Here is a 24,273-nt window from a genome sequence, read left to right on the forward strand (position 1 = left end):
ATATTATTACAATTTAAAATAACAGATTTCTATTTGAAAATATTGTAAAGCGTAATTTATTCCTGTGATTCAAAGCTGAATTTTCGGCATCATTACTCTAGTCTTCAGTATCACATGATCCTTCAGTAATCATACCATTCCTATTTAAAAAATCAGAGATGTTTAGAAATTATAAATTCATTTTATTTATAAAAAGCAGAAGTCACTGAGAATATAATTTAAACACTTAATGTTTTATTTCATGTGAGCTGTACACATTTATAAGACATTCACGTGTCATTGGCGTCACCTTTCTGTCGTTCTGTGGTCTGAAGCGCCCTCTATTGGCCACAGAGTGAAAATGCCACTACATGATTGCAACAGTCTATAAAGATGGCTTATACTGGCTTTAAATACTGATTAAATAATTCCAGTCCACAGCTGCAATACTGTGTTAAGATCCCTCCACTTTAATCCAGGAGTATAAACTCTGTTTCTAGCAGATATTAGCTGTATACCTTTCTAAAGTGGTTTTACGAGCTGCCTTTGAGGCAATGTTAATGTTCATTAGCTTAGCTTAACATAATTATAGATCCTTCAGCCTCCCTGAACAAAAATCATTTCAATCTTTGGTCTGTATAATAATAGCAGTAATACAAATATTACGAAAACACTTCCTCTTTTTAGGCATTTCAAATGACTACCCAGCTAACAAGGAATGTTGTGATAAGGTTCTTTCAAAGTTACGAACAAACGTTTGTCCAGTAATGTTATATGGTTTTTACTCATTTATTTCTGAAACATCTTATTTGGATGTACTTGTAGTGTGTTTTAAATGTTACTGTTTGTCTCGGAATGTTCAGAAAACATTCAAAATTCTAAAATGGAATGTTTCAATGTAACATTCGCATAATTAAATGGTTTATACATTGAAATAGTACTCTGGGATAATGCATTACAAATAATCAGATTACTTTTTCAAGTAACTAATAAAGTAAACTTTAAAACTACTTTAAAACATTACTTTAAAATGAAATATTTGATATACTTTTTTAAATAAGTAAAGCAAGTTACTTTTTTGTTATTAAAAATCAAATAAGCCCTGCCCAGGTGACAAAAAGTAACACAAAAGTATCACTGCATTAGCCTACGTTCCATAAAAAGTAGCTAAGTAATGCAATTACCTACTTTTTTATGTAGTAAGGCAATAATGTAATGCATTACTTTTCAAAGTAACTTCCCCTAAAACTGGTTAGCAAGAAATATATTCTTAGAGTGTATTTTCGTTAGCTGGGTAGTCACAGCCTTTCAGATCTACGCGAGCGCTGGCAACAGTTTGCATATATCTGAGAGCTCAAGGCCCTGTTATAAAGTCGTACATTTCCAATCTAAAGCAGCTTATTCCTCGGTTGTGCTCCTTTAAAGGAGAAACACGCAAATATCAGGTCACAGGTTAGTTAAGAAGGACAGCTTGTTCCAAAAGGTTTACACAGTGCAGAGAGACCCTGCTGAAATAACCAGCTAATCTAGTTCAGTCAGCCTAAATAACAAGTATAATGTATGTTTTAAGACATTTTTAAATCCTATTACACTGGTTTACCTTAAAAAACAACCTGTTTTACCCGCTTGTGCCTGTAACACACCAGCAGCGTCTATCGAAACCAGTTAAAGTCCCATGAAATGGTTTGATGAGCTTAGTTTGACGTATTTCTTATTAAAATAGGTACTAGATCCCTTTTATAAAACACCCAACAGTCTTTAGTTTATGTCACAGCCATTTTTAAACACTTTAAAAATGAATAAATTCCAGTCACTTCCTACTAACTGCTTAGAAAAGGAAATAAATAAATAAAAACAGACAAAACACAAAGACGTCATTTGCAACTTGCTATTGCTGGTTACAGAGGCACGTGCTGTTTAGAATTTAGGATTAGGGCTGTTTTCATTCTAGAGATCATTTTACTGGGCAAAACATTTAATAATTTAACTTTAAAAACGTGAGTTTTGGAATGCAGTTGCTAAGGTGTTACATTGTGAGTGGCGTTTTAGAATGTTGCTATGGTGTTCTGAGTGTTTTTTTTTTTTAGAATGTTGCTTTGTGGTTGCTAAGGTGTTACATTGTGAGTGGCTTTTTAGAATGTTGCTATGTGGTTGCTGTGGTGTTCTGAGTGGTTTTTAGAATGTTGCTTTAGAGCCAATATTTTGGACCAATTTCCTGGAGAAAAAAAGGCGGTACATTAAAATGCATATATTTACCTAAGAAAAGCTCAACTTTTACATGGTCACCAAACTCAAATTTGGATGTTGTTTTCCCTTGAACTCCAACTGACTTTGTTTACTTTCTTAATACACTTTCCTATTTGTTTAAAATTCCTTGATGCACATTATTCCTATTTTTTTCTAAATGCTCGTTTTCAAAATCCTTCAGCAACTTGCTCCGCCTCTGAAACGACTTTCCTTTACAGCTGACATCACAAATCCCTATTGCTTTTTGACCCCGCCCCCTCCGACATGACTCACAATTTCCTCTCTGAATTTCAATCAGAAATACGTCAGGTTATATAAGCAAACTGAGCTGTGATTGACATTTCATGGTGACTTTAAGTTGGTCCAAACTATTTTTTTTCAGCAGGGTGTGAGAGAGAAAGAGGGCTTTGAGATGCTCTGGAGTTTTCCATGGGAAATACAGTCACTGCCCCTCGGCCTGGGATTCTCTGTCCTCCGGTGTGAGTCAGCTGGGTTGTGTGGCATCAGTCCCTGTGTAATAAAAAGACTTTGATTACATAGTGCACTCTCGTATCTCGCCCATCACAGACAGGGTCACAAGCTACGGGCATCTTCATTAGACAAATGTCCCTTTCAAAATGTGTTGATCGATGCTTATAAGCAAGCATTGGAGCCGAGCCCAGATCTGAGAAAAGCCGCCGACAAACATTTAAAAAGACCTAATCAGCAATAATTGCGGAAGATGAGCATGACGATACAACGCTAGGTGCTTCTCTATCTCTGACTTGTCCTTGGCATAGCTGCTGCTTTTACAAACCTGACTGGCTCACTATTTATGTGCTAAAATAATGTAACGCAATTTAGCCTCCCGTGTTCTAATGCCAAGATTGTTCTCGCTTATCAGCTTGATTTATTACTCTAATTTATACGCTCAGCTTGGCTCGGCGTTGAGGACAACAGATCTGATTGGACATGAGTTTCCTAATGCGGCAGTGTGCTGTCTTTATGGTGACTCTATAGAGTAGATGCCAGGCTGTTGATTGGAAACACTTTTAATAGCTGCGGAGACAGAGAAGACTGACTGAACGCACTCTGGTTTGGACATGACTACACGACTACTCAGTTTACGGAATAATGAAATATTGCTGTTCCAATCACAGGGTCAGAAATTAATGAGACTTGTGAGAAAAATGCTACCAGAATTAACAGAATGCCCCAAAAATTCAAGATAAAGGGGCAAAAATTGCCCCTGCATAATTAAATAAAATGTAGGTGTTGTTTTTTGCAGCACTGAGTCTTCTGACCAATCACACGCGTTTCTGTTGAGCTTATGAACGCACTAGCCAATCAGACGCGTGAATTCTGTGCACTTGTGAATTTTGTCTGTTGTGATAAACAAAAAAGCTTCTGGAAGGCAAGCCTGCAACCTTTAGCCAACAGCTAAAAGTGTAACGGCTAATGCTAACGCTGCTACAATTGATGTCAATGAAAAAGAGACTTCACTACACTGAATAAACAGCTTTTGTGAGAAAACAGTTTATCATTTAATGAATCTACAACCTATTAGCTAATCTTCAACTTGTTTGCCATTATAAAATTAGTTATAGATTAAATTATTTTTAGATCACTCCGAAAAAATGTGGTTTTATAGGAGAAATCACGGAGTTTTTGCAACAGGTAGGATTTAGTTTACTGTAACGTGATTGGTTATCAAGGCACACCTGACCTAAATTGACCGTTATGCTTTCTTCAGTGGACCCTTTTCAAAAGCCTGTGATGAAGCGTTTCAACGGTCATCATCATCATAAATCCTTTAAAGTTTTTTATATTTTGATTTTTAAAAATATGTATGTACGTTTATAACACTATACTTTGTATTATATCACCTTTTCATCAGGTTACAAAAAACTAGTTAAGGCTATGTTTGACATTGTTCTCTCTTCTGACTACCGATATCTATGGGGTTAGAATATGGGGTTAGAATCGTTGCATAATTCCAAATAAATACATTATGATCCACAATTAAATGTAAAGCAATTGACAAAAACAAAGCATATTCACAAAATAAATAGAATGAGATCCACAAATAAATCTTAGAGTTCCACAAACATGAATTATATTCACAAGTAAAAAAATTAGAATTGCAAATAAAAAACATACTCACAAATATTTTTTTTATTTTACAAACACAACTTTGCCCGGCATTTATATGTGAATCGCGTACTGTGCATTTGTAGATCGCTGCGCGTATTTGTGGATTGCTTTCTGTGCATTTGTGGATCGCAGCGCATATTTGTGGATTGCTCTCTGTGCATTTGTAAATCGCTGCGCGTATTTGTGGATTTTGAAACATTTCAAGCGTCAAGACGCACACTGATCCACAAATGCATGGACTCCACCCACCTTCTACTTAAGCCAATCAGATACCGGGGCCACGTGGGGCTGACCAATCGTTGCATGTTCTCGCTCCAACCAGTCACGTTTTGCCTTACAATCAGTAACAGCCGTAATTCAGGACAATTAACCAGTCTCTTCAAAATGGACGACTAGGACAGTGGTGCTCATCACAGCATTATTGTAATAATGTCTAAAATAAAACAAGTAATGTTATGTGTAATGTAATCAGTGTTTCATGCATCACTAAGTCGATGTGTGTTTTGACCGTGAGTGTGTTTAGCAAACTGGTATTCTACGGTGACCGGGAGGGGAGGTCTTCGGTTCACTTAGTTTTGTCGTGGCCACGACATATAAACTCGTGAGAACGTGATAATATAACACAGCCACGAGATATTAATTTGTGGGAACGTGATATTACATCGTGGGCAGGAGAACGTTTTGTCGAGGTAACGACATACTTATGCCACGACTTATGTTGAGGGAACGACATATTTTTCTTGTGGACACCAGTTTATTGCATAAACAAACCTGCGTGACCATTGCAACCCGGGATTATCAGAGATGGTGGATTCATTATTATTTTATTTTGAATTAATAAATTATTATATTAATTATTATAGATTATTTCATAATTTCTTTTATTGTTTTATAATATAAATTATTATATTGCACGCAATGTAAACAGCATTCATATTAAGTTTATAATGAATAAACGTTACCTAAAGTAGTCTAAGTAACATAGGCATACAAGAAAACATTTTTACCCATCCCTCAATCGTCTTCAAAATATTTGTATATTATTATTAGGCCATTATTATCACCATCATCTTCATCAACATCATTATTATTAGCCTATTATTATATTTTTATATTTTCCCTTAATTTCGATCTTACATAACGTTCTTATTAATAATAATAAGAAGAAGAAGAAGAAGAAGAAGAATATACAAATATTAAATTAAATGTTTCATGTTAGTAAAAATGTTTTAAACAACTCTGATAATCCCAGGTTGCTATGGTCACGAAGGTTTGTTTATGCATGAGAAAAATATGCCGTTCCCTCATCATAATAAGACGTGGCCACGAGAAATGGAAGTCGTTCCCTCAACATAGCATCTCGAGGCCACGACATCGTTACCTCGACAAAACGGTCTCGTGGCCACGACATAATATAACGTTCCCACAAATTAATATCTCGTGGCTGTGTTATATTATCACGTTCTCACGAGTTTATATGTCGTGGCCACGACAAAACTAAGTGAACCGAAGACCTCCCCTCCCGGTCACCGTAGAATACCAGTTTGCTAAACACACTCACGGTCAAAACACACATCGACTTAGTGATGCATGAAACACTGATTACATTACACATAACATTACTTGTTTTATTTTAGACATTATTACAATAATGCTGTGATGAGCACCACTGTCCTAGTCGTCCATTTTGAAGAGACTGGTTAATTGTCCTGAATTACGGCTGTTACTGATTGTAAGGCAAAACGTGACTGGTTGGAGCGAGAACATGCAACGATTGGTCAGCCCCACGTGGCCCCGGTATCTGATTGGCTTAAGTAGAAGGTGGGTGGAGTCCATGCATTTGTGGATCAGTGTGCGTCTTGACGCTTGAAATGTTTCAAAATCCACAAATACGCGCAGCGATTTACAAATGCACAGAGAGCAATCCACAAATATGCGCTGCGATCCACAAATGCACAGAAAGCAATCCACAAATACGCGCAGCGATCTACAAATGCACAGTACGCGATTCACATATAAATGCCGGGCAAAGTTGTGTTTGTAAAATAAAAAAAATATTTGTGAGTATGTTTTTTATTTGCAATTCTAATTTTTTTACTTGTGAATATAATTCATGTTTGTGGAACTCTAAGATTTATTTGTGGATCTCATTCTATTTATTTTGTGAATATGCTTTGTTTTTGTCAATTGCTTTACATTTAATTGTGGATCATAATGTATTTATTTGGAATTATGCAACGATTCTAACCCCATAGTAAAACCACGGTAATTACATCAGAAACGCATGTAAGCGTCGCAAGTCGCGAAGCACCGCCTACTTGCCTGTCAATCACCCAGAGCGCTAAACAAGCGATTTAAAATTTACCGCCAACTTGTGGAGCCTTAACGGAAAATAACCGTCTGAATAAAATATTTGGATAAGCATAAATATACAAGCACAAGGCTTCAGCATGACTGAAATCATATCTGATGTTCACTTTACAAAGGTAAGCCATTAAATGCTCTACATATTTCGCTGGAACCACGGTGTTTGTGCTTTAATTAAAATTCAAATTTATTTGACAGCGAAATGTCTCATCTGTGATCGAATCATAACACCAGATGTAGGCCTAAACAAGGCATCTGAGGTTGTGATTTAGCATCTTTAGCATATTTGAAGATTATTTATTTTACTGTGTGATTTATAGGGATCTGGGTCGTTGCTATGCAGTTGCTAGGGTGTTATATTTTTAAGCAAATAAAAAATGTGGGGTTCAGCATGAATCCCTTCTAACCAAGAACTATTTTTTTGGCATTTTTGCCACTTTTTTGAAGTACAGGACAGTTAAATCATAATTATAATATTATAATCTTAAAATTTTCTTGGAAATACAGACCTTACATTGGATGAAACAACATAAAAGTCTATCCCTTGGTTTCACAGACAACGCTTAAACCTAGTCCCAGACTAAAATGTAAGTCGAGTTGTTTCAACTGAAAGAAATTTGCACTGACTGATCTTAAAATATCAGTGCCTTTGTTTTATCTCAAGATATACACCACCTGTCTAAGGTATGCTTATAAAAATTACTTAAGTGTCCTAATTGAACTATGGCCTAATCCTGGTGTAGTCTAAGACCTCTCTGTGAAACCAGGGCTATATTTTATTTATTTATTTATTTATCTGAGGTAATATCTGGCTCCAGGTTGAAATAGCCACTGAGATTCAGAAAGAAAGCATGGAACATTTTCCAAACGCTTAGCCAATGTCCATGTCATTTTTTAGACATTTCTGGTAATGTCTAATCTGATTGACTGACTTTATGCGACTTCCAGGAATAAGTAATCTGTACACATTATTGCGTGCTTTTTAAAAAACAATGTCATTTTTATGCATATTTCAACCTCACTGCTGTACCATTATTTATTTAGTTATTTACATTGTGCTTTGGAAAAAAAAACAAAAACACGTTGGTCATTTTACATATCATTCAGACGTTTTCTTCCTGTCTAAGGAGGCGTTTAATTGGTGACCAGAATAAGCTGTAATGTGAGCAGACTTCATGCCGTCATACTGTATGATTGCTCCATCCCTCATTTGTCCAAATCGTCTGCCACCCCAGAAAGTTAAAGCCGAAGTCTGAGTGCTCACAGACAGATGTAATTATCCACCTACCCAAAAGTAAAACTGTCTTCTGGACATTTATATTTTATGATTGTTCTTAAAATAGCTTTAGCTTGAACAATACATTAAAGCTGATGTGACTTTATTAAAGTTGCACTTTAATGTCTTAATGACGTTAATGTCTCTGGTCCAGTTGAAAATTAAATTTATCTTGTGTTTGAGTAATATTATTTCACACACAACAAGCCATTGTAAAAAGTAAACGCTTCTCCATTTGCCTAGGAGAAACAAGTGATGTGCTTAAAGAGATCTTATTTGGGATTTCTCTTTCCTATGCTTTAGTCAGTGGAATTTAAATGAAAAGCACTTGTAACTATAGTACAATGTTCTCCTTGAGGAAGCTTTTTACAGCCGATGAAGACATGCTTTCCCAAACCAACGCCGAGTAGCCAGAGTGAAGGCACCAAACGGTGGGCGTTCTCTGTAAACACACGTCTCTGAAAACATCCGCTGTGTTTGGGTGACGCTGTCTGTTATGCACCTACTTCCTGGTTTGTGTTGAGCCCAGCTGTTGTTGCCCTCCCAGCTAGTGGGTGGCCGTCATCGTAAATGATGTCTGAAAATGCCTGTGTTTATTTGACCATCACAAATATTGTACGAGCTTGCCTCATTCGGTCAGGCCTTAAGCCAAGTGGTTTCTAATGAAAACCAGACAGAAGGGCCGGTCTGAAAACTATAAAAAAAAAAATCTACGGTGCAGAGACGCATAGCGTCCACTAGAGGACAATGACCCTCTACTGCCAAACCGTAACTACTGCTTTCACATCCCGGCAGGCAGGAATCAGTTCCTTTTGTTCTCAACCGCACACACAAAGATCACATCTGCCATTTTAACTTTAACCCCAGAGGAATGTCAAATACGTCAGGGAATAGTGTCAAATGCAAGCTCTTCCAGCTAAATGGCTTAGTTTAACTGGTTGTGCTTCCTAAGGCAGGGTTTTTTTTTAAGAAGTTTCAAAGTTCATTGTGTGCGTTTGTGCACTTTCGTGATCAGAAATATGATTTTCACCTGATAAAATGGCAAAGAAAATCACTTTGACTTCCTTTGAAGGAAGGATGTGAGCCATATTTTCAACCTAAGCTCAGTGGAAAAATATCTCTGCGAAATAGATTTATTAAATTTTTTACAACACATTCAAAGTGAAATGTCCAGTGAGTGGCACCAAAAGCACATTAAGTTTTCTCCAAAACTAATGAATGTAAATCTGGCAACAATTTATTTTGGTTGTAACGTTTACTTTTCTCTGATATCAGTAAATGGGAATCTGATGATGTTTTGTTACGTTGGTTGCTGTGTGTAAATGAAACATCCAGTGATTTATGCTAAAAGTGTGTTCAGTTTTTTCAAAAACAAATTAAGTTGAATCTGGCAATGTTTTATTACATTGGTTGTTGTACGTAAGCAAAATGTTCAAAGAATGACACTAAAAGTGTGTTCAGTTTTCTCTAATATTGATAAAAGTGAATCTGAAAATGTTTTATTATGTCACTTGCTGCACGTAAATTAAATGAAAAATTAAACGTCCAGAGAGTGACACTAAAAGTGCATTCAGTTTTGAACATTACAAAAGTTATGAATCTGAATCTGGCAACATTTTATTATGTTGTTTGTTGTACGTAAACAAAATGTCCAATAAGTGGCGCTAAAAGCACATTTTCTTGAAAACACATTAATGTGAATCTGGCGTTATGTTAGTTATTGTATAGCACGAAATGTGTTTTCTCTGATTTGTTTTCTGTGATACCAATGAAAAGTAAATTTGGCGACAATTTATTACATTGTTTGTTATGCGTAAATTAAAGGTCCAGCACTAAATGCGCGTTCAGTTTTCTCCAAAACACACAAACATTAATCTTGCAATGTTTTAATGCATTGGTTGTTGTATTAAATTAAGTCTCCGGTGAGTGGTGCTAGGTCAATGTTGTATCGCGTTTGGAAAAGATGTGTAACCTACGCTTAAAATCTTAACCAATAGTTTAACAAAAGCAAAAGTGAGATTAAAAATGGTTTTGCATGCTATTTTAGCTTCAGTTTTACAGTCTTTGAGCTTTTATCGTGGCTCGTTTTTTTTTTTTTTTTGTTTTTTGGGCAACATTGCATGTGCAGTATTGTACCAGGTGAGCTACTTAGCAAGTTAACTCAGAAAGGACATATATATATATATATATATATATATCAACTTTTTCCAATGAACCTAGGTTGGATAGGCATGATAATATCATAGAGACTTGATAATATCATAGACCCTAGCAGCCAACAGTTTTGCACAGGCAAGCATCTCTCAAGTTTGCATTCAGTTTTGAATGTTATGAAAGTTATGAATGTGAATATGGCAAAATTTTACTACGTTGTTTGTTGCACGTAAACAAAATGTCCAATGAGTGGCGCTAAAAGTGCATTCAGTTTTCTCCAAAACACATTAATGTAAATTTGCTGATGTTGTATGTAAATGAAATGTCCGGTGACTGGTGTAAAACCATGTTCCGTTTTCTCTGATACAGATGAATGTGAATCTGGTAATGCTGGTTTTTGCACTTAAATGAAATGCCTAATGTCCGGCACTAAACGCGTGTTCAGTTTTCCCCAAAACACATGAACATGAATTTGGCAGTGTTTTAATGCACTAGTTGTTGCATATAAATAAAGTCTCTGGCGAGTGGCACTAGATCAATGCTTTATCGCATTTGAAAATAACATGCAACCTACACTAAACCGTATAATAAATCATAACCCATAGTTATAGCTACCAACTATGTGAGTGATTAAAAAATGTAGCTTGTCTCTGACAGTCTTTAAGCTTTTACCTGAGCACTTAACGATTGTACCAGGTGAGCTACTGAGCAAGTTTACTCAGAAAAGACATACATATAAATCTGATTATTTGTTGCAAACAAGTGTTTTGAACATTATATTATGCTAAGAACTGCACAAAATAAATCTTTATTTATTAAAAATAATCTGCCCCTCTAATGAATAATTTATGCGAAAAGATGAAAATGTTGCTAGTGTTTATTGCCACTAGTGTTCATTTTAGCTGGAAACTTCAGTGAATTTTATGTATAGGTATCTTTTTCCATGGTATCTAGGTTGCATAGGCATGATAATATCATAGAGACTTGTGGGTGGGCCCTTTTGAGCCTGTAAGCATCCACCCAGAAAACACCCTAGCAACCACAAAGCAGTTCACTGGAAACTGCTGGGTTTGCACAGACAAGCACCTCTCAAGGACCTCTTTAGGACATGCATAACTCAATTAATTTAATTGATGGACGTCATAATATTATCTGCATTTTGTCTACTGCAGCGTTAGATGTTTTTTCAAGAAATCCCATCCTTGTTTGATCTTTTAACGTGCCTTGACAACCACCAAAGAAGACCTGATATGATCAGCCTTGAATAGAAGTTTCATTTATAGAATGTTTATCAAACATTCCTGATTTTATCCTGAATTCCTGTGTGATAACAACACAGAGCTGCACAGTTGTCCCAAAGTCAGATGTGAGATAATACCATGCGGGAACGGCTTTTGAAACGCACAGAAACGCAACGTTTAACACCATTCCTGTGCCCAGAGGGCGAACAACAAAGCTTGGCATGATCTGAGGAAACAAGTGCAGTGTACTGTATATTGACACTTGGTTAGCCTGCGGAACAGATGGAAGACATCTTTCATGACGCATAGTTAGCCTTGTTAACACTGAGTCATTGTGTAGACTGTCTTCATCACAAATGGCTCGGTCTCTATTTCTAAGGAAATGATTCAGTGTCGGCAGACCCCACCATGCTTTTCTTTTCTGGGAAATAATAACTAAGAAAAAACACATGGCGATGGTGTTTGTTGTAATAGAGAGTGGGATTTTTTCTGAAAGGCACATGGATGTGGCACATGTTTCAGCACTTTTGGGAAATAAACCCATCGGAAATTGCTCTTTCAAAGGTCAGAGTCGTCTCAGATGTTTCTCCTAATGTGAATTTGAAAGAAATTACATAATTGTTGACAGATAATTGAGAAATGTTTGATATGTTGAGATTTCTTTAAAATCCAAAAGAATGTTGTTCTTCTAAAACTATTTAGGAGAAGCAAGCTGAAAAGCTTGCATTTCCATTCTGTTTGTATTTAACCTCATTTTAATCTAGGAGAAACAGCTGAGATAATAATGAGATAATACACTACTGTTGAAAAGTTTGGGGTCAGTACAATGTTTTTGTTAAGAATTAATACTTTTATTTAACAAGGATGCATTAAATTGATCAAAAGTAAAAGTAAAGGCATTTATAATTTCACAAAATATAAAAATCCTGTTTTCAATATTGATAGTTTGATCTACTGAAGGATCATGTGACTCTAAAGACTGAAAATTCAGCTTTGCATCAAAGGAATAAATTACATTTTAAAATATTTTCTTATAGAAAACAGGTATTTTAAATTTAAATAATATTTTAGAATATTACTGTTTTTACATTGTTTTCAATCGAATATGTACTGAAATCCATTTCCGCCAATTAATAAAAAATGTAAATGATTTAAAAAGGTAATGGCAACTTTTTTTTTCTTCACAATTCTAACTTTTTCCTCGCAATTGCGAGTTTACATCTTGCAAAATTCTAACTTTTTTCTCAGAACTGTGAGATGTAAACTCACAATTGTGAGTTAGAAAGTCAAAATTGCGGGATTTAGATTCGCAATGCGAGAAAAAAATCAGAATTGTGAGATAAAAAGTCACAGTTGTGAGTTATAAAGCCAGAATTGTTAGAATTTTATGATATAAACTCACAGTTGCAAGTTATAAATTCCATTTCAGAGGAGGAAAAAAAAAAAGATATGTTCTCAGAATTGCGTTTATTTCTGACTTTGTAACTCACAATTGTGACTTTTTATCTCACAATTCTTGCTTTTTTCTCCCAATTGCGAGTTTATATTTCACAGTTCTGACTTTATAACTCGCAATTGCGAGATATAAAGTCAGAATTACGAGATCGTAATTGCGTAATTTTCTCGTAATTGCGAGTTTGTCTCGCAGTTCTTAAAATTTTCTCAGAATCGTGAGCTATATCACACAATTCTGACTTTTTTCTCTCAATTGCTAGTTTATATCTTGCAATTCTGACTTTATAACTAGCAATTGCGAGTTTGTATCATGCAATTTTGAGAAAAATGTCAGAATTGTGAGATAACTAATTGCAGTAACCTATTTTTTCCGTGGCGGAAACGGTCATCCATAAATATGTGCAGCAAAACTGTCTCCCCTCAAAAACATTCCAAATCTTACCCCAAACTTTTGAACGGTAGTATATAAATACCTGATATTTTGAGTTTATAAGTGCAGATAAACACATGCATGAACATAAACACAGCGAGCACATGCTGACCGTTCTTCTAAGGACTTGAAGTGTCCACTTACCCTGAGAAACATTTGGACGAGTTACTTGGTAATCGATTAAGCATGTGTGCAATGTATCTGTGAGTATGCGTGCTGTGTTTGCGTGTGTTGTCCTCTTTGCTGATGATGAAAGCGAGTTTTGTGTCCTTACACTACGGTGGAGGAGAGCATCTTATGTTTTCCAGCATAGGGTGGCGTCCTCATCTTCACCTGTCCGTTCTGAGGGTAAGGTGGAGGCCGGTGGGTTTTATTTGAGTTAGTGCACACTACAGGAGCTACAGGGGGTTTGTGGTTTTCCAGTTGCCCTTTTCTTGCCGTTCGATGCGGTAAGCAGTTTCCATTGGCCGTCCTTGGAGTCCTTTGAGTCTCTGAGCTCTGTTTCACAACTCGTTTGCCTTTATCCTCAACAGTAACGGATCGTTGCTCAGGAGGGGACGGGCTTGTGCGGGTTCTCGTCGGCGAAGGGCCGTTAATGCGAGCTAAATCCACAGTGACGGGGCTGTTTATGAGAGAGGAATTGGAAGTTGTAACGTCCTCTTCGCTGTTCGAATTGTGGATCAGTGCCACAACACCAGTCCGACTGCTTTTGGTGGCATCTTGGGAGAGTCCGTTGGATAAACTTGGTTCGTCTTCACCAAGGTCAATGTTGGACGTCAGAATGTCGATCTGTTGGACGACCTTCACAGACAGAAAAAAATACAAATTCTGTCATTATTTACACACCCTTGTGTTGTTTTAAAATTAACTTTTTTTTTTTGCATGCCAGAAGTTGTCATGCATTACTCTTTGTAAACGTAATCCACTGAAATCCTTCCTTTCTGCCACTGCATTCAAATATTTAAACATGGTGCATCAAAATGTGTTGCACCATGTTTGGCCCCAATGGTTTTTGCAATCATACTGAGTTAACTGAAACTAAATGATGCATTCTTGTGAACTGAAATAAAATAAAAACTAACATAATTGGAAAAACTGAAACCAAAATAAGGTATGTTTTCATGCTTCCAACCATGAAATCGATTTAGTTTTTGGTGCACAGTATTACTTGAAACCTTAAGAAACCCCTGTTCTTTAAACATGAAGGCAAGATTTTCAGCAAGTAGAGTGTGATTTGAATTAATGAATATGAATTGTATGGGGGGAAAAGCAGCATGAATATTCTGTAAAACATTTTTGTGTTCCACAAAAAAAAAGAAAGTCATGCGAGTAAAAAGGCTAAATCATTTCTTTTTCTTTTTTTAATGAAAAAAAAAAAAATATATATATATATATATATATATTTATTTTATATTTATATATATACCAGTCAAAAGTTTTTAAACAATAAGATTTTTAATATTTTTTTTTTTAAAAAAGTCTCCTCTGCTCATCAAGGCTGCATTACAGCAAAAACAGTAAAATTTGGAAATATTTTTACTATTTAAAATAACTGGTTTCTATTTGAATATATTTGAAAATGTAATTTATTCCTGTGATCAAAGCTGAATTTTCAGCATCATTACTCCAGTCTTCAGCGTCACATGATTTTTCAGAAATCATTCAAATATGCTGATTTGCCGTTCAAGAAAACGTATTATTCTTATCAATATTTAAAACAGTTGAGTACATTTTTTTCAGGATTCTTCGATGAATACAAAGATCCAAAGTTCAGCATTTATCTGAAATAAAAAGCTTTTGTAACATTATACACTATACTATTCAAAATCTTGGAGTCAGTATAATTTTTTGTTTTTTTGGGGGAAAGAAATTATAGAAATTAATCCTTTTATTTAGCAAGGATGCTTTAAATTGATCAAAAGTGATGATAAAGACATTTATAATGTTACAAAGGATTTCTATTTCAGATAAATGCTGTTATTTACTGAAATTTCTATTCGTCAAAGAAACCTGAAAAAATTCTACTCAGCTGTTTTCAACATAATAATAGTAATATATGCTTCTGAGCAGCAAATCAGAATATTAGAATGATTTCTGAAGGATCATGTGACTGGAGTAATGATGCTAAAAATCCAGCTTTGAAATCACAGGAATAAATTACATTTTAAAATATATTCAAATAGAAAACAGTTACTTTGAATAGTAAAAATATTTCATAATTTTACTGTTTTTTATGGCTTGGTGAGCAGAAGAGACTTCTTTAAAAAACATTTTAAATCTTTTGACTGCTAGTATATGTTTTATGTTATGTTATGTCTTCACTAGCAGCATAACTTATTTACAAATATAATGACTGTTTTCCAAACAAGTTTCCCAGACAAGTTGTCTGTTATTAATCAACCATAGTCCCGCTCCTAAACTCGCGTCATTGGCTGAGTCAGAAGTTGACATGTCAAGCCAATGTTTTGAAAGCATCACAGTGTTTCAGACTACCAATAACTGACTAATAGTGACTCATTAAACTGACCCGCTTGAAACTATTGAAAAGTTTGTTCTACACACATCTTCACAGGACATCATCGGATTAATATATCATAAAAAATGTTTTTGGCTCCCTTCACTGTGATGCAGTAATCTACTGACTTTATTTCCTGCTGCAGTCATTTACATCTAATGGGAGCCTTGATGCATCCATTGAAATGTATCTAAATAATTCAATTAATGTCTTTCGTCCTGCACAGTCCATTATTGCTAATGTCAGTCTGCACATATTGAGCTATCTTTAGGTATTGATTTTAAGATTCTTTCTCTTTTAACAGGCCTTTGTGCTGGCTATTTCTCTTACAGAAAATGCAATATTGCTTTTCACAATAATGGAGTATTTCCAGCTCTGAGCATAATTGACAGTGCATTTCTGGCAGAAGTGTGTTTTGGGTTGTGAAGGCTTTGAGATGATGTTTTCAGAATAGATTCATCACAAAGATGTTTGCTGTGAACACACAGATATTATGTTTCCACTGGCTAAACAGAATGAAGTTTTGATCTTATCCAGTCTCTGTGCTTATTAAAATCCCATCTCAAATATGCTGAACCCCAAATCAGTGACAAATCTTGTTATATGAATGTTAACTATGTATGAATGCATGAAGAATGAAGAAATAGTAGCCTGTCACTACAGCGTTTCATTTGGCCATTTGTCATCCCAAACTAGTAAGACTTCTGTGAAACAGACAATATTCTAAGAAATGTTTTTTTTTTTTTTTTGTACATATAAAGTAAGTCAATGGGTCCAATGTTGTTTGGGTACTAATTTTTTTTTCAAAATGTCTTCTTTTTTATTCCAGATAAAATACAAGGTCAAACAGGTTGGGAACAACATGATGGTGAGTAAATGGGAGATTTTTTGTAAAAAATTAATTATTTATTTAGTTTCTTAAAGAAAAATAGTTCAATTTGTCATTTTTGTCCATGCATTAATAACTAAAGGTTGACAGAAGTTTAGTTTTTGAATGAACTATGCCTTTAGGAAAAAGTTTTGTTCATGCATTCATGAGTAAATAATGACCATATTTTAATTTTTGAGTGAAATATCCCTTTAAGAAAAACAGCAATATGTATAGTACCAATCAATTTTTTTTTTAATGTTTTTAAAGAAGTCTCTTTCGCTCACCAAGCCTGCATTTGTTTGATCCAAAGTACAGCAAAAACAGTAAAATTTTGAAATATTTTTATTATTTAAAATAGTAAAAATTCTATTTGAATATATTTTAAAATAAAATTTATTCCTGTGATTTCAAAGCTGAATTTTTAGCATCATTACTCCAGTCACATGATCCTTCAGAAATCATTCTAATGTTTAAACATCTAAACATTTATTATTACTATTATTATGTTGAAAACAGCTGAGTAGCTTTTTTTCAGGTTTCTTTGATGAATAATAAGTTCAGAAGAACAGCATTTATCTGAAATAGAAATATTTTGTAACATTATAAATATCTTTATGATCACTTTTGATCAATTTAAAGCATCCTTGCTAAATAAAAGTATTAGTTTCTATAATTTTTTCCCCCAAAAAAGTATTAAAAATATTTTTATTCATCAAAGAAGTCTGAAAAAAATAACTCAGCTGTTTTAAATATTAATAATAAAAATAAAATGTTTCTTGAACAGCAAATAATCATATTAGAATGATTTCTGAAGGATCATGTGACACTGAAGACTGGAATAATGATGCTGAAAATGATGATTCAGCTTTGAAAATTCAACTTTACATATTAAAATATACTCAAATAGAAACAGTTATTTTAAATAGTAAAAATATTTCAAAATTTTACTGTTTTGGATCAAATTAATGCAGGCTTGGTGAACAGAAAAGACGTCTTGAAAAAGCATTAAGAATCTTCCTGTTTAAAGACGTTTGACTGGTAGTGTAGTTAATATGAGTAAATGAAGACAACATTTTAATTTTAGGGTGAACTATTCTTAAAACAGTCAAAAAAAAAAAAAGAATTTTCTTTTTAAGAAATATAGTCAAATTTAAGTTTTGTGTGTAAATGACAGAATTTTTATTCTGGCTGTACTTAAGACCAAATGTTTGATCTTGTATCGTACAATCAACATCACTTCCTCTGTTTATTATTCTATCCTCACCTCTTTCATCTCCAACTGGACCTGTTTGAGACCACCCAGCACTTCCTCGAGCTCCGTGACCACTTGTTTGATCTGTTCCCGTACTGTTCCCTGGCTGTTCCTCCGCTTGCCGTGTTTCTCCAAACCCGCGTCTCCCCGAGACGTCCTTACGTCCGCCTGCGTCCCGTTCACCTGCAGTGACCTGGAGCGTCCCAGCTTGCTAGAGGGCACCTCGGTCGGGAAAAAAGCCGCCTGCTGTCCAGAGCTCATCCCGTTACAGTGCTCGGATCGTTCCTCGTGATGGCGAAAGGAGACGCGTCTCCTTTCGCAATGTCCGTTATATTCAGGCTGACAAACGTTGTCCCGTTCCTGAACATAGGATGAGTAGCAGCGATGACCTCTGACCTTCAAAACACGGTCGGCGTTGAATGGATGCATTAACTCCGGATAGTACCACCGCTGGATGCATCCGCACTCTCGTCGGATCTCCCGAACGCACGGCGAGTCCCACCTGTGGCACGGATGCCGGATCTCCTCGGAGGAAACCGGCTGTGCCGGAGACGTTCCGATCCTCTCGGCTCGCTCCGTCCCCAGCTCCTTGGGGAACGGGGCTACGCCAGACTCCATACGCGGGCATGGTCCGTCGGCGGGGCCCAGCGTGCGTCGCAAGCAAAGTTGGCAGTAAGGCGTCGGGAATCTCGAATTCTCCGAGTGCATTCCAGTCTGAAAGGCGACTTAGAAAACAACTGGTTCTCTCTCCACCCAGGCCATCCACGGCGTCTGTTTTTCTCATCTGCGTCTGCTCTCGTTCACTGCGTTGGACTGTCGCTCTCTCTCTCCCTCTCTAACTTTTCGCTCACCTCCCCCTTCCTTCCTTCCTCCTTTTTCGAACTTACTCTTGTTTTCCCACTTTTCCCTCTCGTTGCCCTTTCTCCAACGGTGGGCCTCTTTTCTTTCCCTCCCTCTTTTTTTCCTCCAACTCTGAAGTCTTACTTCAGCGTTTCACCTCTTTCTTCACCTCCCCACTGCGTAAAAATTCCCCAACTCACGCGTTACCAAACTCCAAACACTTCCTTCCTACACCTTCCCTGTCTGTCTCTCCCGGGGTTGGGGCTCGTAAAGCGTTGACAGACGCAGCGGCTCCCGATCTCTCCCTCAGATCTTGCCACTCAGCAATTAAACACAGCCAGGATTCCACGCCGCCTGAGACGGGGTGGAGAGAGAGGGAGAGAGAGACAGGAGGAGGTGGGGTTTCGGACGTTGCTGAAGCAGACAGGATCTAACATGAGCCAGAAACAGAGCGAGAGAGAGGTGGGGAGGGGGGGATAAGAGAGAGAAAAGGGGATTTTCGGCATAACTCGATTCCCCCAAGCCCACGTGAGTCTAAGAATTGAGTGCGCGTCCGCCGTCCCGTTTGTTTATGTGAGTCAGCTGAGATACTGGCACTGTTTGTCATGATTCACATCTTGTGACACGTTTAATGAAAAACACACCGCGGCGTGTTTATAGAGCGCTCGCATTTTGCTAAATTACACTCGTTTATTTGCAAGTAAACGCTTTCGGTTTTCGGTTTTCGGTTTTCCACTGGAAAGACGAACCGCAAACAACACCTCCTTTATTATGGTCATTCTCACAGGCAGCATCTGAGAGAAAACAGAGTTTGGTCGACGTCTCTTGTTTCTCAGATGTTTCTCTTGGGAGAAAGAACATGGTGATCTTACATGTGTCTGCTCTTGAGGTTTAAGAAAGATCTTGAGAAATGTCTCAAACTGTGCTGAGACGCACATGTATTGGTGATGTTTGTTAGGATTTGTGTCTTCTGATGAGTTGAATGCAGGGTAATTATATTTAACTAAAACTAAAACCATAAAAAATTTTCAATACTTGAAATGTTAATTATTTTTTAAAAAATTGTAATTAATTATTTTTAACTTATTTTTTATTTGTAGTATTTTTTAAATTCTAATTAATTGTTTTTAATTATTTTTATTTATTTTATTTTTTTATATTCATTTACTTATTTTATTTTCTTATTTTCCACCAAAAATTAACCTCAACCTAAAATAACTAAAAAAAGAAAACAAAATTACTCAAACCTAAATTAAAATGATTTATGAAAATTAAAAAATATATAATAAAATGAAATGTAATATATAATTATTTATATATTAAAAATAATATAATCATTAAAAAATTAAAATTGCACTGCATATTTTATAGGTTTTCCATGTTCTTACCAACAAAATTCATGTTTTTCATACAGTTTAGGTTAAAAAACTATATAAATGTATTTTGTATAGTGCTGGGCAACGATTAATCGCTTATCCAAAATAAAAGTTTTTGCTTAAAATAAAATATATATTTTAAAAAAATTAAAACAAAATTACTCAAATCTAAATTTAAAATTAAAATGATTTATGAAAAAAATTATTTGTTAATTATTTATTAAATTTTAATTATTTGTAATTATTTTTTTCATATTCATTTACATTTTATTTTTGTTTTTCCCCCGTAAAGTAAACCTCAAATAAATAACTAATAAAATTAAAACAAAAAACAATTACTCAAACCTAAATTAAAATTAAAAATGAATTATGAAAATTAAAAAAATAATAAAATAAAACGTAATATATAATAATTTAGATATTAAAATAATATAAAGTTTAAAAAAGCTAATTAAAAATTTATAAAAAATAGTATATCAATGATACTAAAATAACATTTGTTGAATGCACTTTACACTGCATAGTATATAGGTTTTCCATATTTTACTAGCTTTATATTTATATTTTACTTAATTCCTATTTTTAATAAGTTTAGGATAAAAAATTTCTATATGCGTGTATATATATATATATATATATGTATTTTGTATAGTGCTGGGCAACGATTAATCGCTTATCCAAAAAGTTTTTGCTTATATAATATATGTGTGTGTAGCAAACAATTCAAACAAAATTACTCAAACCTAAATTTACCAAAATGATTTAGGAAAATTAAAATTACATGTTAATTATTTGTTAGTTATTTATTACATTTTAATTATTTGTAAAAAATATTTTAAATTTTTTTATTTATTTTACTTTTTCATATTCATTTACTTATTTTATTTTCTTATTTTCTGTGAAAAATAACCTCAACCTAAAATAAAAATTTTAAACTAAATTACTCAAACCTAAATTCAAATAATTTATAAATAAATTTTTATAAAAAAAAATTCAAAATATTAATTTAAAAATATAATAGTATATCAGTGATACTACAGTAACACTTGTTGAATGCACATTATCACGTCATTGTTTATAGATAGTTTTTCATACGGTTTAGGATAAAAAACATCTATATGTGTATATACGTATTTTGTGACATTTTTATTAGTATTATTATAAAATAAATATGTATAAAACTTATTTTAAAGTATTTTCTTATCCTAAAATACTAAATATTTTTGTTTCTTTAATCTTGAATTATATATAGTTTACTTTATTCATAGTATTTGCTAAGCCAATAATTATGTTTGTTTTTATCCTAAATATTTTTTCATTATATTTTTTTAATAATGTTTTTTTTTTAAATCTTGAATTAAATAGAATTCATTTGTAAGTGGTGTTGGCTAATTCAAGAATTGCTCATATTTGTGGGTTAGTGATTTAAACAAATCCATTCATACTGAAACTAAAACCATAAAAATTGAAATGTTACTTGAAATGTTAACCAAAAATAATATATGCTTATTTATATTTTTTTCCAGCTAGTTGCTAAGGTATTTCTTGCTTTAATTTATTTATTTTTTATTTTTATTTTTTTTATTTTTCACTTTATTCATAGTATTTGCTAATTATGTTTGTTTTTATTCAAAATTATTTTTATTAGAATTTTTATTTATTTATTTTTAAATCTTGAATTAATTACAGTGGTGTTTGCTTAAGCCAAGAATTGCTCATATTTGTGGGTTAGTGATTTATAAACAAAGCCATTAATAAGTATTAATCTTAAATGTGATCTGAGCTGCTCTCCACATTCACTGAATTTTACTTCTGTTTTTATTTCAGGAGAAACGTCTGTGGCAAAGTTGAGAAAATGAAATGTGAACTCGACATCTGAACAGCGTCAGATCTGAGAAATGAGATTTTCCTCTGGCCGTCTGAGAGCAGGTATCGTTTCTCCTCAGAAATGAGCAGATTCCTTTTTGCTGACGCCGGTTTGCAGACAATAAACTGTGAAAGCCACAGAGATGAATCCGAGCGCTTCTCGACCGCTGCGCGTCAGCATTTATTCACATTCCTGGACCGCGTTACGCTCATTGTCTAAACTTGAAAATCTCAGTATGGAATGATGTGAGAAATCAATCAGAATCACTTCAAGCCCCAGTCAAAATGCGCACGGGACTCCTATTAGAGTTTAATCATCATTTCTTACCTTAAAGGAATTTCCAGTGTAACCCAGAACTAAAGCGATCTTATACAAATCCACTGTAGGACATCAGAATGCTTTGTGAAAGCTGTTCTATCAACTCCAAGTGTGATTTATTTCAACTGTCGAGTAGCAGGACATGTTTTCAATACAATACAACAGAGATCTGATAAAGGTACGACATCCAATTGGACTCGAAGATAGGAAAAATCCTCCAGGCAGCAGGATCTCATTTGATACCATTACGATCATTTTAAATGGTGTCCGAGGTCGAATTCTGATAGGAATCCTGTGCACATCGCTGTAAGAGCCCTGTAGGGAACTCGGTGTGATTGTAGAAACACATATCACACCTGACAGTGTTTGTGTGTGTGTGTGTGTGTGTGTGCGCGCGTGCGTGGGTAGGTTTCACCATCACTATGTGGATAAAATTCCCAAACATATACCCAAAAGAATAACAAAACCTGAAAGAAAAATCACTTCTTAGACAAACAGCTTTCATTGTAGAGTTATTTTAGTATCAATAAAATATTCTATTTTTATTTTTATTTTTTTGTAAAATGTTAGTTATATTGTTATGCTTTTTTTTTCAATTATTATTGTTATTTTTTTATATATATTTTTAAATATATAGTTTTTATTCATTTTTATTTCAGTTTTAGTTTCAGGTATTTTAGTGGATTGTTAAATTAAATGAAAATGAGAAATAAGTTTCATTTTTGTATGTGTTATTTCAGTTAACTTTAATTAGTAACATGGTTTTATGGTTTTAGAATTGGGTTTAGTTAACTATAATAAATTATATATATATATATATATATATTCAAATTCAAATTCAAAAATTGCTTTAAAAAATTGAATTTGAATTATATATATATCCTTTTTTTTTTTTCCTTCAATGAAAGAACATGGAGACAAGAAGTTTTTCTTTAGTTTTTGCAAACTAGTTTTAGTTTATTGCTTTATAAGTAACAAAAATGTTTTGGATAATTAATTTTACTTAACTATAATGAATTAAATGTTATATTTATTTCTTTAACTAAAAATAAAAGGTTGAAATTTTGGAGTCTTTTAGCTAATTTTATTTTATTATTTTAGAAGTAACAAACATGTTTTTAAATGGTTTTAGAATTAGTTTTAGTTAACTATAATAAATGAAATATTATATTTATTTAAATAAATGTGAAAAAACTTTAGAAAAATGAAAAATTACTTTTAGTTTATTATTTATAAGTAACAAAATGTAAAAAATGAATGTACACACACACACGCACACACACACACACACACATATATATATATATATATATATATTTATATATATATATATATATAAATATATACACACACACACATATTATATATTAAATAGAAATAGACATTTTGTAGTCTTTTAGTGAACTATTTTTAGTTATCATTTTTTTATTATCTTATAAGTATCAAAAATGTTTTTAAATGGTTCTAGAATGAGTTTTAGTCAACTATAATTAATGAAATATTATGTTTATTTCCCTAAATAGGAAAAAAATATATAAAATGTGAAAAAATAATATTAGTTTATTGTTTTATAAGTTACAAAAATGTAAAAAAAAAAAAAAAAAAGTAAAAGTTTTACTTAACTATGAATTAAATATTATATTTATTTATTTAAAGATAAAATGTTCATTATATAGTTTATAGTTAATTGTTTTTTTATAGTTTTAGAATAATATATATATATATATATATATATATTCCTAAGATTTTTTTTCTATTTTTTAACATATATATATATATATATATATATATATATATGAACATTTTTGTTACTTATAAAACAATAGACTAAAACTAGTTTACTAAAACTAAAGAAAAACTTATATACATAGAAAAACACAAACTATATGTATGTGTGTAGTTTTTGAACTGGTTTTTTTTAACTGTAATAAATTAAATATTACATTTTTTAA

The 24,273-nt window shown here is 33.6% G+C and overlaps 1 protein-coding gene and 1 long non-coding RNA gene across 3 annotated transcripts; one reads left to right on the forward strand and one right to left on the reverse strand.

Moving 5' to 3' along the window:
* Nucleotides 1-214: 214 nt before the first annotated feature.
* On the reverse strand, nucleotides 215-19,227 carry si:ch211-178n15.1 (uncharacterized). 2 transcript variants are annotated; one of them, XR_007825009.1, is made up of 3 exons: nucleotides 17,933-19,227; nucleotides 13,427-14,083; nucleotides 215-2,736 (listed from the first exon to the last, which is right to left on the reverse strand). XR_007825009.1 is itself a non-coding variant. In XM_051092322.1 (3 exons), the coding sequence occupies exons 1-3, from the start codon at nucleotides 18,626-18,628 to the stop codon at nucleotides 2,730-2,732; spliced, it is 1,230 nt and encodes a 409-aa protein (XP_050948279.1). In that variant the 5' UTR covers nucleotides 18,629-19,224; the 3' UTR covers nucleotides 215-2,729. The 2 variants fall into 2 exon arrangements, 1 of the variants encoding a protein (XP_050948279.1); XM_051092322.1 differs by having other exon boundaries at nucleotides 13,557-14,083; nucleotides 17,933-19,224.
* LOC127151964 (uncharacterized) lies at nucleotides 6,630-22,543 on the forward strand. Its single transcript, XR_007825010.1, has 3 exons — nucleotides 6,630-6,845; nucleotides 16,627-16,665; nucleotides 21,964-22,543. It is a non-coding gene; the product is annotated as an uncharacterized LOC127151964 (long non-coding RNA).
* The last annotated feature ends 1,730 nt before the right edge of the window (nucleotides 22,544-24,273 follow it).

Source organism: Labeo rohita, chromosome 2, assembly GCF_022985175.1.
Source record: "Labeo rohita strain BAU-BD-2019 chromosome 2, IGBB_LRoh.1.0, whole genome shotgun sequence".
Lineage (NCBI taxonomy): Eukaryota > Metazoa > Chordata > Actinopteri > Cypriniformes > Cyprinidae > Labeo > Labeo rohita.